This window comes from Alosa pseudoharengus, unplaced genomic scaffold (assembly GCF_046254945.1).
Source record: "Alosa pseudoharengus isolate Yale_2024_CS ecotype anadromous, Long Island Sound unplaced genomic scaffold, YU_APseudo_1.1 YU_APseudo_1.1_scf_11, whole genome shotgun sequence".
Classification (NCBI taxonomy): domain Eukaryota; kingdom Metazoa; phylum Chordata; class Actinopteri; order Clupeiformes; family Clupeidae; genus Alosa; species Alosa pseudoharengus.
This window is the reverse complement of record NW_027468576.1, coordinates 27,630,171-27,644,709: the sequence shown is the minus strand read 5'-3', so window position 1 is coordinate 27,644,709 and position 14,539 is coordinate 27,630,171. Positions and strand designations below refer to the sequence as shown.

The window sequence follows — 14,539 nt, the reverse complement described above, 5'->3', positions numbered from 1 at the left end:
GGTTTACTTACAGTTTTGGAGGACCAACATAGAAACTCACCTTATGTAAGTGAATGAAAATGCTGGAACAAGAATGTTCACAGAAGTTGTATTAGAATGGATCAGCATTGTTGGTTTTGTTGCCATGGAATACACATCATTATATTCATCACAATGAAAATGACAGTATGCAATGACATAAAGGAAAATCTGACTACGTAGGAGTAGGCATAAAACTCATGTATGATGTCCTTCTCACTCAGTGGCAATAAGTTAACATTAACTTTAACTATTGAAACAATCTTTTGTATGTATTGAGGCAACTTTGGAAATCTTTATCCATAGAGTGGTGTGAATCAATCACTGATATCAAACCAACTATGCTGCCTGGAACCATTGTGGCTCCAGCGGTTAACCTGGATTGAGTTGTATTAGACAGTAGGCTGCCCAAGGTTTGTCTTCATGTATAGCCTAGTTACATTAGTGCATATCAACATAAGGCTATTCTGTTCCTAAAAAAAATCACAAACCAGAACAAATAAAAGAATACCTTACCCGTTGAAGATTTTTTTAGTCTTAATCTATATTGCCTGCCTCTTGAGTGCAAAATATAATTATTTTAACTCAAAATATCTTATATAAAAATATCTACAATATTTTTTCCCCATGAGAAGGCATTGCTATTGTATGTAACCAACATGTCCATTTACAGAGATTGGATTAGCACATGAATGGTTGGACTGTTTTATTACATTATCTTAAGAAATTGTCTTTTCTTTCTAGTGGTCCAGGCTTTATGGATGGACTAAGACAAGTAAAAGTAATCCTCCAGTATCATAGTAGGTAAGTAAAATGTATTTATTTATATAGCACATTTAAACACAAAGTGCTGTACAAAATAAAATAATGAAACAGACAAATGTAAAAAACAAAAAAAAAAAGTAAAAATAAGTAAACAATTAATTACAGCATGAGACCAGCAACAGCAGACAGACACAGATCAATAGCAACAATGACTCAACAGCAATGACAACAGGAGACCTACAGAGTTACAGATAGGGCAACAGACAGAGGGTTAGGAAGCTGGGAAGGATAAGGTAAAAAGGTGGGTTTTGAGCCTAGACTTAGACTAGACTAAACAAAGATGGAGGGAGCATTAATGTCCAGGGGCAGTTGGTTCCACAGCCGTGGCACTGCAACTGCAAAGGCTCTGTCACCTTTTTGTTTGAGCCTTGACCGGGGGAAGAGCTTTGTCAGCAGATCTGAGAGATCTGGGGACTTGGTGCAGATGTATGGGGTCAGTGATGTAACTAGGCACCAGCCCATTAAGAGCTTTAAAAACAATCAGAAGTACCTTGAACTGGACTCTAAAACCTTCTAAAATCATGACTAAACGCATAAATACTGAGCGTGCGGATGGCAGATTGTTATTGAATTTTGGGACACAAATTCATACACATAATTCAGGTCCTTGTGATTGATCATATGTCATGGCACGACATTTTAAAATATGGATCATTATTTATGTAGCCTTTTGATCAGTCAATATTGCTAATACTAGACGATTTACTGACAGTTATCTTTCGGTGAGACAGAGGTTTATACTTTGTGATTTTATTTTGCATAAACAAGAAAAAAAAGTTATCTTGGGCTGTCTATCATTATGAGACATTCAACCTAAAGGGTAAGCAAATAGAAATAACATGAATACATGGTTGTCTGTCAACAGTCTTTGATTTATAGAGTAGCTGTTCCTTGTGTCGGCAGTGTGACTTTTAGCGCAGGTTTTGGGTCTGTTCTTTGAGGCGCCACGCAGCATCCATATACTTGGTGATTTCGGAGTTCTGCCGGGGGAAGTTGAGTCTCCGGTCACTGCGGTCAGACACGATCTGAGAGGAGGAACAAAGAGCATAAATGAGACCTAGTTTGTTGTGAGGCATTTCAATAAAATCTATAAATGTATCAGTGTCGTGTGCAACAAGTCTAAGCAAATTAGTCTGAAAAATGGTTGGTGGAAGTTATAGCAAAGGCCTATTTAGTATCATTGGAACAGTATTTTTATGGAGATTAACAATATCAGGAGCCTACAACTGTATAATACTTGTATTATGTACAATAATTGAGCTTTCAATGAACCACAACTTCAATATTGGTTCACATCATGATGTCTCATCAATATCTCCTGAGCCGGTAAAGGATTTTCATCAAACATAACATACCTTGAGCCTTGATTAATCATTATAAGGACTTGATGGACTGATTTGGTAGGCTACTCAGGACCATAGGGGTCAAAGGTCAAGGTTGTAAGGCGTCACGCAGACTCCTACCGTTTTTTTTATGGCATCTCCCAAGCAGGTTGAAGGATGTTCATGAAACCTAATCACTATAAAGGCTACTGACAAGATGTGACATGAATTGAGACATGTCCCACCTTCCATACTTTGATGCACCATGATCGCATAGTCCTATTGGTGAACCAAGTACACAGCTGAAACATTTTGGCCTGTACCATTACAGGAAAATAACTCATTCTCACCATGTCCTAATGGTAGAATCTTAATCTCCATGAAAATACGGTTACAATAATACCATGCTGATTTTAGCCCTACGTTACCAGAGGAGTAGATATCCAGCCAATCTCTTGGCTTTCCGTCATTGGGTAAGTGTACTTCTTCGTTGGTTCTAGGTGCGCTCCATGAATTATCCTTAGGAATGTAGCTGTAGTCAGATAACTGTTGTCAGTGTTACATATGTGGTCGTGCAATCATACAAAAGTTAAAGTAAAGTTTGTGGCAAATAATAGTCTCAGAGTGGCTCATTCAGCAAAATGCCTCCTGAGCCTCATATCACATTAACAAGGCCTAGGCTAGGCTAGCCTACTTACGATCCGCCTCCATCTGCTCGTCAGTGTTCGTCGACATGGGCTTATCCGTCAAAACGTGAACTAAAGTAAAAGACAGAGCATTTGACGTTAATGTTTACATTTAAGTAATATTAACATGATTTAAACATTTGATAGAAATTTCAGGAAATGAAGAACCTCGTAATTTGCATACGTTTCTTGTATGGGTTGATGCTGAACTTTGTATACAGCTTCTGACATCTTTTTTCTTTCAAAATCGTCTCGACGTGGATGGCATTCTGGTGAACGATGTCAATGGGATCCTTTTCCTTCGCTTTTTTGTCTGCCATGTTAAATCAAGATTGCTCTTTCGCCAGAACAGTCCGGAATCGCTGAAATCACACAGCAGCTGTCCTCATCTGATTTCCGATTCCTGTTGCCAAGCAGCGGTAAACAGATTCTAAATGGCCAAGCTATCTTTTACCACAAGAGGTCGCACTAACACTTCTGATTTATAATTAGAGACTGTTTTGTGTTGGTGTCTTTGTTTTCTTCCATGCATAGCTCTCTTATGTCTGTCCAAAATGTAGCCTATAATGGTGAAATACCCTTCCTTGAAATCTATTCGCAACGAAGCATGAGGGGAGTGAATAAAAATCCAATTCTTCTTCTAGCCTAGGCAACAAATGACAATTTAACAGTTAGGCCAGAGACGGTTGATATTAAGGATCTTTGGTTAGGCCTAAACAAAATTAAGAAAATGTTGTGATGCAAATGCATCACATTGCCATTTTTAAATAAATCAATGTGGAAGTCTAAAGCACAAACATGGGGGGGGGGGTTATCGGGAAAAATACGTCCTGATAGGGCGAACCGGATCCCGGGCTACATTTTGCCATAATTAGTGATCTGGTTTGGATTAGTCAGCAAATGTAGGCATTCACATGTCACAGCTTTTCTCCTTAGAAACATTAGGCCTAGTCACTCATTTCAATCTTCTTTTTTTTCAGTTAGTGCATTGTTTGGTCATAGCATGCAATTGCATGCCGTTGACAGGTTTACTGCAGAGAAAAGTGTCTGCTCCTTCATGGACATGAATGATACTGCACCCCCCCCCCCTTTAAGAAAGAACACTATGACACTCTTATTTTTCATCCCAGGGCTGTTTGCTCTATGGGGCGAATTGTGCGGGTGTGCGGTTCACATCATGTCAAGTTACCTCGTTTACACAGAGTCCTGTCACAGTGTCCAACCAAGTTAACATCACAGAAGCCATTTTGTCATGATGAAGTCCTGCTTTTCTATTTTGTTTCTTTTTCTGGAATGCATTTGTGGGGTGCTTTCCAGTGCACTGCACAAACGAGGGAAGATTCCCTTCTTCACCCCGAGGGAAGATGGGCTTTATTTCTGTATTTCTGCCTCTACATTTGTTTCTTTTTACACACTATAACCTCACTCTGAATCACTGTCTCTCAAACAAACCCGAAGAAAAAAATATGGATTATTATCTCTGTGTAAACAGGCAGAATCCATGCCAGGGCAACATCTTTTAACCTTTCCTAACGAGGTCACATTATAATTGCAAAGCACCTTGCCTAGCGTGCTAATTAAACATTGTGTCATGTTTAATTCAGCTGTTTTCCTTTTCATTAGTCCCACCCAGAACAAACAGTCAGGCACTGATACTTTGATATGCCATCTCACCCACTCATGGATAATCATAGAGGAGCTTTTGGGGTAATCACAGGACAAATATTATGTATTAGTCTAACAGGTGCAGGTAAAAATGTATGAGTAGTGATGTGAATGTGATGAAAGTATAACTTTCCATGTAGACACTTAATTGCCTCTTCACTAAGTCTTTTGTTTATTTACAGTAGTAAAACCGTTCAACCGTTCAACCATTTTATTGATGTGCAATGAACAAATATACTTCTTTTTATTCTGCAGTCTTTCACAGAAGTATTTAATTCAACACAATGTCTGCTCTGTTGTTAGAAATCCAAATACGTGTTGGAGAACTGCACATGGCTGTGTTTCTGTGTGTTATCCGGCGGCACAGTGTGAGAAAGTTCCCTGTTCCTGTGACATCTACCCCCCTCTGTGTCTGTGACAAGCAGTCATCCAGAACAGCCATCTTGTCAGAAATATAAACATGCCGTCGCCCGCCCCATTGTCTCCACACAAAGCCAGATAATGGTGTATCTCATATACATCACTTATGTGGCAGCCCACCAGTCAGGGGGTGAAAGGCAAGAATCGTGTGTCTATGTGTGTGTGTGTGTTGCCTGTGGCGAGGTGGGGTAGTGATAAGTGCCCCATGCTATCACCACCTGTCTCCTAATGTGCGGGTGGAGGTGGCCCTCTCCCCCAAACACAGGTGAATAAGGGGAGACTGCCAAATCGTTATCTTTGATAAACCTCCTCCACTCCCACGCGCTAGCACCGCCGCCGCTGCCGCCTGGCCGAGACGCCACCACACGTCATGGGAACTGAGATCAGATTGGGGTTTCCACCGCTAGCATGTCCTCTCCTAATCTCACACTGTTTAGTCTTGCTTGGCGAAACTGAGATGTGGTGTTCACATTGGTCTTTTTTCAAATGTTGTTGAAATGATGCTTTGGTTTTCTATGCCAACAAGCACTGGGTAATATTGGAGATAAAAGAAGATAAATTAATTGTAAATGTTTACATTAATATTCTTTAATGCCATATTGTTTACATAACAGAATAGATAATAATGATATTCCAATTAACAGTCATAACACAGTAGTCACTCATATGAATATTTAATTCATAAAGAAGAGTGGAGAACCTAATAGTATCAGTGTCTCAGGTCTGTAATTCTGTAATTGCACCACTGGAGAGCAGTAGTGAGCAGTGAAGGTATTAGAGCTCGACCACCTACTGCCTAACCATGACAGCATCATAATCTAATTTGTCCTTTCACATACCTTCCTGACTGCAATAGCTCATCTTCATTAATTACTCTCTCTCTCTCTCTCTCTCTCTCTCTCTCTCTCTCTCTCTCTCCCTCACTGCCCAGGCACGGCTGGACTGATGAGCTTGGTGGTGTGTTAACTGATGTGATTAGTCCAGCATCCACGCAGGCAGAAGGACAGTGAGCTGGAGCTGTTTTAGTGTCTGCAGGCCCTTGGCCCCAGCTACTGAACACCCCATCGATTCGCTTAACACAGACAAAGCAGCTACAACAGCCCCGACATCCGCGCTTCCCATCAGGCCTGGTTCACGTCCCTGGGAGTATCAGCGATAGTGGCATGGGTGAGTGGTTGTTAAAACCTAGGATGTAGATGCTCCATGCTCTCATAACAATGTGCCACTTCACCTGCCTTTTGCAATTCATGTGAGATTAGTGAAGTTGTCAGCAGCACAAAGCTTTTCTGTCACTGACATCCTAGTTAGCGGGAGTCATCTAGAGCGCATTGACTGGTTATTTTCCAGTTTTGTCTAACTTTTTATTTATTTCGTTTTCTTAATGGCCCTTTTTTAATAGTTTGGGGGCATTATCGAGATATAAAAAAATGTGGTGGGGCTTACCTTTAGCCGGCGCTGGTGGTTTCTTATTTCTCAAGTCTCTTCGGAATGCAAATGTGTGTTGATGCAACATGAGGCAATCTCACTTTTATGGTTTCGTATCACTTTTATCCTGATTCTGATCATAGCACCTTTAGTCTACCTGTGCATCCAGAAAAGCCCCTGTCTGACATTAAAGGAAAACCGTCTCCCCTTGTGTCTGGGCGTGGGTTTGGCTCTCCATGCCAAAAGGCAAGGTGCCGCATGATGGGCCGAAGCTACTGACAACTGAGCTTTAATGCATTTAAATGAACAATATAGTCTATATCAATATTAACATTCCAATTATAATCTGTTATTGTTTGCAAGAAATATTTGGTATACTCTCCCCTTGATGTTTGGACTCATCCCAGAGTTTAATAATTTTTTTTTATTCTTTTGTCATAGTTGTGACATCAATATTTCTTGAGACCGGAACTACTGTGGCAGTGAAGGGATTTGTGAGATGGCTGTTTTTCAGTCATAGTCATATTTAATGTATTTGCAGTTAAAATGCATTATTACAGGTTAATAAATAATCGCCCCTGAATAAGCCCATCACTCCACACATTGCTAGTGCATGCTTGGCTGTCACGTTGGCTCCGCATCGTCATGTGTAATACTGAGGTAACATGTCATGGACGCTTCCTCTCATGTTCTTGTGAGAGGCCTGTGTTTGGGGGAAGGGAAGGCTCTCCGCCCTGACACACCCTGTAATGTACGGGTTGGGGTGTGAGTCAGGGTTCCCGCGGATCCTTAAAAAGTCTTAAAAAGTCTTAAATACAACTTTCGGTTTTTAAGGCCTAAAAAAGTCTTAAATTGGCTGGGATGTTTTGAATTTTCAAAAGGGAGGTATTAAATTTGCGTATGGGACCGCCAGCGGGTGCGCGAGGGCAAGAGAGCGAGTCAAATGTTTCCATCGGTTTTGTGTATTGTAGTGACTATAAGTCTGCGGGAGGAAGTGTAGTGGTTGCAGAGTGAAGATGTTTTTTCACGGGTGTGGTTAAAGGTGTGAAAACGGTAATAATACAGTATGTACAAATATGCCTGACGTTTTCGTGGTGTAGCCGAGGCCTGAGACATACGCAGGTAGCCTACGTGAGAAAGAGTTGGTAAGCAAGTTAGCGATAGAGTGGGCATACGTTCGAATTTTGGCCGGACATGGATTTTAAAAGTCCTGTCCGGCGCAGAGTTGCACTGGGCATCTAGAATCTTTGCTTGGACACGGCATCGTTTCACAAACTATGGACACGAAGACTGCTGGTAAAATTATGCGCAGTGCTTCTGTCACTCGTCTGATAATTTGCTGCGCAATTTATGAAGGAACCACGGACTGACAGAAAAAGAAATCAAACGTTTTCGCAATCAGGAGGAAATACTGTACATGTTAATTTGATCTGTTTGCATCTTTCCAGTGTGTGTTGCTGGCCTAGCCTAGGGAAGAAAATATCTGTCTAAGTTATAATACCTGTAATATCTGCCAGCAGCTTGATGGCAGCGTTTCCCAGTAGGCCTACTTCGCAAAAGTTGTGAAATATAACCGCATTTTTTTTTATGTCATAATATGTGCGTGCTTGAGATGAAACCAGCAGTTTTCAAGAGGATCTGTCTCTTAATTAATTTAAAACAAGTCAATGGTTTTACAATGTTTCAGTCAAGCTTTGGTTGGTTTAGATACAACTGGTATGCAAAATGTAAAGCAGTGGATTAACTTTAATTTGCTGTGCTGCATATGGGACAATAGATGATAGTAAATTATATAAAGTAGGCCTATTAAAATATTTAAATAGCTTAGTCTAACTTTGAAAAAAATATTGAAGGGAATCCAGTCCAGTGCACATGTCTTAGGCAAGTAGCCTAGGCTACTACAGACACAGGTGAAGAACAGTCAGCCTCAGCCAGTAAGCACAACCAAATATGTACAGCCGGCTTCAAAAGCAAGCAGCCCAGACCCTAAAATTGGGCATTCATAGCTGTGAAGGTAATTCACACAGAATTATTTTTCTTTCGCCAAAATATATTTGGTAACTTCTGTAGACATTCAAAATGGGGTGGGGGTTAAAATTAGTAGAAAAAAAACTATTGCATAAAACAGTTTTAAGTTGTCGCATGTATCTTTTTGCCGTGGTATAGTCTTAATTTTTCCATTTAGATGTCTTGAAAAGGTCTTAAAAGTCTTTAAATTTGCACTTGGAAAATGTGCAGATACCCTGGTGAGTGGGTCTGTGTGCGGGGGGGGAGTGGGTGCTGTGAGGGGTGTCTTGACAGGTGAGAGTGACCTGAGGGCCATGAGTCACCGAAAGTCTAAAGAGCACTTAATCACCCGGCCTAAGAGCCATCCTCCGCTTGGGTGGGTTTTCAAGCATTTACTCACTGTGGACAACTCATCGCCGTGTCTTTTGTCTCTGCTATTTAAATGCTCTGGCGGAGGAATGCGGTAGACATGAATGCTACTCGTAGCTTTGTTGTCGTCACTCACTCAGAAATGACGTCTGAAACCTCGCCATCCTGCGTGAAATGGAAGAAAAATGTATGCCCTCTGAACAGACGCTAGCCTGAAATGTGAGCTCAAGTTGAATGTGAAGTGATGTGACATGGGAACACATGCAGTGCAATAATATACATTTGTCACTGGCTTTGATGGACTCTGAGTTTTGCTCTTTGGAGTCAACACACTTAGAAGCATGTCTTTGTTTTGCAATGCAGTCACAGCTTTCAGTGCTTAATATTCACAGACGAATCAGAGGTGAATCACCTCGGCTTAGGTGATGTGAATCACCCAGGATTTAACAGGTGCTGCGTGCATAAAGTCATTAACCCCTCCACTCCCCAGCACGAAGAACCTCTGGGTCCCGTTTTGTAGACAGGACTTGGTGTGCAAAAGAGCCAAGTGTTTAATCTTTTAAAAGCTCCATCGGATATGATTAAAACCTGGCCGTGTTAAGTAAACAGCCTCATTTATTTAAAATCTGGGAGAAATCAGAACTCCAGGGCCCTCTCTCTCTGAGTGACAGGCCAGCTAAATGTCAAGTCTGTCTACAGCTACCACTTACGCCAAGCGACAAAGCAGGGGTCGGGTTTCCTCCGAGAGCCGGGCCCTGTGTTTGCAGAGTATTAGTTAGGACATGGCCGTGACTCGGCCTCCTTCCAGGTATGTCTGTATTTGTGTGTGTGTGTGTGTGTGTGTGTGTGTGTGTGTGTGTGTGTGTGTGTGTGAAGGGGAGAGTAGGAGAGAGAGAGAGGGAGAGAGAGGGAGGGAGAGATGGACAGATGGAGAAGGAGATGAGAAAGGACACAGAAATTGAATTGTTTCACAGAACAGGTAAATAACAGTCAACAAGACCTTTGTCCACAATGTTGGAAAATCCCGGCAAATCCCATCTTAAAATCTGACCAACCAAATCAAACTTTGATGGCTTTTCATTCAATCTCTCCAGCTGTTACTTTTATGTCTATCTTCACATTCAATGACCTGCTTGATGCTTGACTTTGAAGCAGCGTAGCCTACTATGTGTTTCCCTATCTCATCTCTGGACTGCAAACAACAAGTAGCCTAAATGGCACGAATCACAAGCTGTAAGACCATGCTTTTCAAGTACCAATAAGTCAAACCTCCTCTAATCTAAAGAAAGATGGCCGCGTCACCTGCTGTTGGATTCTTATGGAGCTGTTCAAATTGAGACTGATGTACCCATTAAGATGAAAGAGACTCCGAGATAGCTCATTAGATCCTGAGCACGAGCAGCTTCACCTCTGAGACCAAAAGCAACCTGCCAAAGCCAATCTGCCCGCCGTGTTTGTTGAATAAATCATACAATACGTGTGTGTTTCTTTTCATCATGATTGTTCTGAAGTCTGAGGAGGTTAACAGACTATTGGTCTATATATTTTATCTAAAAGATCGCACATTTTTGGGATGCTTATCTGTTAACGCGCGCCCTTCAAAACCAGTCATGTCATGATTGATGGGGATCCCAGCTTAACCCGAGTGCCAGACCCCCAAGTTTTCTTGTCATCTCGTGTCCCTTTTGAGCTTCCAGGGCGTAAATCTATTCAGAGAGACATGCTGTGCTTTGCCTCTCTCGATGATTGCAGCCACTGAAGAGTTTAAAGCACATTTTGGTTTCTCATCTGTGACAGAACAGAAGAACAAAAAAAAAAAGCTTGTGTTGAATTGGGGGAGTAATCAGTGCTAATTTGGCAGGCATTCCAAAAATGAACTCACAGCAAAGTACCGCCGCCTTCTTTTGTGATGGATCAGCGTGTGGGTCAAAGCTGGAGACTGAGAGGCTGAGGTGGCTGCTGATTGGATTACATGAAGATTCAAGTGTTTCTGCCAGATTGCACAGATGGACAATATTTGCATGTCTGATGTACTGCTACAGAGTCCCGGCCCAAGCTCAATGCTTTTGACTTTCTCATCGCCACCCTGTCCAACGCATGAGAGCTGGTGAACGCAAGCCAATGAGCTGCTACTCTGCAGAAGAGGATCGTTTAGGGATGAATGACCTCCAGTCTGTCATTGTATGTCACATTTACATTTACAGTTCAAGCTGTAACCCAACTCGAACCTCAATTTTTATATTTTCATAAGCACAAGAGTCGATGAAAGGTGTGATTTCTTGTCTTTTTTTTGGAGGGGGGGGGGTTCAACTTGGAGAGAAGTCTGAAAATGAAAGCCAGCCATTCACCAGCAGAGCTGAGCAGTCCTCGCATGCTTCTCCCAGGACCTGTGGCCGTGCCGCTGCTGGGCTTTGGCCGGCCGAGTGCGAGAAATGCTGACCGCCATTTTCCAGACCACCACGCTAATGCACTTAACTCTCATCAAAGCACGTCACTCTCTCTCTCTCTTCCTCCCTCCTTCTTCTTCTGCCTCTCTCTCTCTCTCTCTCTCTCTCTCACTTTCTCACCGACATAGATCTCTGGTCACAGGCCAGTTCCAGGGCGCCTGTGACGGCTGCCAACACGCAATCATCACACTTCACACCTGGCAATAACATTAGCAGAGCATCCTCTGACAAACTGTCTGTTTAAAGTGTTAGTAAAAACAGCCCTGCGAGCTGGCAGTTAACACGGTGCAGGGTAAGCTGCGATATTTCGCCGTGCGGCATGACGGCAAGTCGAGCTGGATTTATGTGTGCTGTGCGGTGGTCGTGCCGAACAATGCCAGCGGGCACAGAGGCAAACCCCGGCCGCCTGGCACGTAAATCGGCTTAAGCTTCGCTTTCCGGTCCATTGATTAAAACGTACTTGAAATGTTAAAATCAATCCGAGGTGATTTTCATGGATAGTTTTGTCAATTTAACTGGACGTGAAGCAGCTTGACCTCTTCATTGGTATTTCTCATTGAATTGCTATGGTCAGAGTTTATGAAAATGGAATACCTTTTTTAGGTGTAGTGTGTTATTTTTAAATCGCACACAAAGGCAGATCCCGTTGATGGCTGACTTGCATGCCTTGGCCTGTGAAACACCGAATCTCTATCTTTCAGGATTCGTCAGGATGATGCGTGTGTCTGTGTCTGGACTTTTACTGAGAGCTGAGAGACAGCTAGACAGATCCCAAACTGAGGTGGCGACAGTGCCAACCCACAGATAAGACCAACAAAGGCCTGAGCCGCCCCTTTTCTCATGCCATATTCCCCGGCTTTAAGAGCGTCTGCGGCATCCCCTGTCATTCCCGTCCGACTCGCTGGCCGATCGGGTTACACTGACTCAGGGGCCCGGCTTTGTGAAACACTCGGCTCAAGTGGCCCTCTTGTGCTCCGGCATGTTCTCCGCCTGGCTTTGCCTCTTAAAACCTCAAGTGCGTGTCTTTCACATCCGACTGGGCACGCTCCTCATGGAACCGAGCAAAGAACATGAGATTGAATTTAATGTGAAATTTACCATGCAAATTTACAATGCATACAGACATAAAGATGATGCAATCCATTGGGGATATGGTATTACAGAGATATCTAATTGCTATATTCCGTCTTTAAAAGGCCCCCATATGCAGTATAATAAAAAGTAAATGGGTCTAATATTGTTCAGAAAATGTGCAAGTGTGCTGTTTTATTCACATCATGGTACCCTTGTTACAGTGTGACACACTAATTGGCATTGTGCAACGGGACAGTAATTGTCAGTTATTACATCTGTAATCAAACAATCTTAACATGTGCACATGTAAGTGTTAGCATCTCGCGTTTTCCTTTTTACTCAATCTGGTAACAGCAACCCTGCAATATAAGGTGTCACTAACCTTTCTTATAAACATTTTAGATTTTGTTGTGTATTATTTTAGGAGTTTCAAAAATATACCATGCATAAATGTTGCAAATGTTAAGCTCCCCTCTGTCCATTCCTTAGGTATCCACGCCATGATGAGACAACCTTTTCCCAGCGTTCTTTACTGACACATGCTCCCCTGAGACAGTCAGCCGTGTACTTCACCTCAAGGTGAAGCATTAGCGAGTCCTGAAGATGGCCGTTGATGAACAGTGTGCCTCGGTAATGACGTGTGGTGCAGACGAGCGTGCGCTCCAAAGGTCGCTAATTACGGAGTGATGCAGGTGTTTCCAGCTGATGAGTTTCCCTGAGTGAGTGGGAAGTGCGTAATGGGAAATCACCGGCTAGAGGCCCGCTGCGTCTCATTTAGCTGACCGCCAGAGACCCCCAGGGGAAACCTGTGCACTGATCACACTTCACATTAGGCTCATTGTGATTTCATGAGCTGTCTAATCTTGGGCTTTTTATTAGTCTTTGGGCTTTTTTGTAATCAGTGCACTATCCCAGCGTTCTCAATTCAGATCGACTCTTGTCCTTCTGCGTCTTTCACCCTCTCATTCTTTCTCTTCCCTGCTGCGCACACGTTCTCTTTGCACACCCCCACCCCCCTTCAATCTGTCACCCACATTTAGTCATCACACTTTCTCTGTTCACATAGTCACTCTTCACTTGCTTCTTATATACACACTCTTCTCCCTCCTCTCTCTCTCTCTCTCTCTCTCTCATTCTTACATCCCCTTGGTCTCTGACAGACCTTTCAGCAGCAGGAGTTCCCCTTTGCTCTGCTCTGCTCTAGGCACGAGCTCCTCCATTACTTGTCTCCTATTCTTTCTAAACGAGAGCTGGGAGCAAATTGAAATGCCCTTGATGTGAAACCCGAGGTGTCCAGGGGCCAATTCGCCAGGCTTCCGGAGGTGGGCCCCCTTGCCCCCTCCTTGAGCTGCCAGTCTGCGGCGGCACTGCCAGGTCCCTCCTGAACAGCTGCAGGTTCAACACAAAGACAAACAGCAGCTCGTTAGCTCCCCATTAATTGCTTGATCCCATGGTGAGAGGGCTAATTCAGCCTGACAGTCACTCCGACAGTAATGGATACGTGTTGAAACAAAGGTGTCTCGAGCTTTCTCTAGCACTGAAGGACATGTTCATTTAAGTGACATTTTCTGAAGAACTTTTTGAAGACTAAAAAGGCACACACACACACACATAGATATAGAAGCAAAGATCCTAGCTTTGATGAAACAATCAAAACTGAAAGATGTGACTGTACATCTTAACATAAGCAGCACATTAAACTGTCAGCTGGATTAGTATATTAGTCTGTAATGATTTTAACATGATTTGCTGAAATGGAAAATAGCCTTTACTGCCAAAGCGTGGGAAAGCTTGCATTCCTGTGCGATCTGTCGACATATGTATGTCTTTTATAGAACAGGAAGTGTTGACTGGCTTTGGCAAGAGCGTGAAAAGCAAACTGCAGGAGTGAAGCACTTGTTTAGTTTTAGACAGGAAGGTGGGCAGCGATCCATCTTTCTGTACCAGTCTGAGAAAACGCTGTGTCTGTAGGGCACTCAATCCGCTCCCTGTGATATTCAATGAAAAATAGTCCACAGTTTACATGACATCCACTTGGTAAAATCACAAACATTTGAGTATGAAAAGTCTAAACGTTGAGAGGATATATACATTGCTACTGAGCCAGCTTTGTTCAGTTTTGAGCAGTTAAGAGAATCTTAAACATTTTGATAGGGTCACATGGACCTTTTCACACGTTCAACCTCTTGCTAACATATCAGTGAACCATCCCACCATGTACATGAGCCAGTGTAGCACATCTGGGTTCTGCTGTGGAGACAGTGAGACTTGTATGTACAGT

At 42.7% G+C, this 14,539-nt stretch overlaps 1 protein-coding gene across 1 annotated transcript; it reads right to left on the bottom strand.

The window, feature by feature from the left end:
• Window positions 1-1,642: 1,642 nt before the first annotated feature.
• On the bottom strand, window positions 1,643-3,171 carry cfap144 (cilia and flagella associated protein 144). Its single transcript, XM_076277612.1, has 4 exons — window positions 3,036-3,171; window positions 2,864-2,923; window positions 2,594-2,697; window positions 1,643-1,868 (listed from the first exon to the last, which is right to left on the bottom strand). The coding sequence occupies exons 1-4, from the start codon at window positions 3,169-3,171 to the stop codon at window positions 1,755-1,757; spliced, it is 414 nt and encodes a 137-aa protein (XP_076133727.1). The 3' UTR covers window positions 1,643-1,754.
• Between the last annotated feature and the right edge of the window lie 11,368 nt (window positions 3,172-14,539).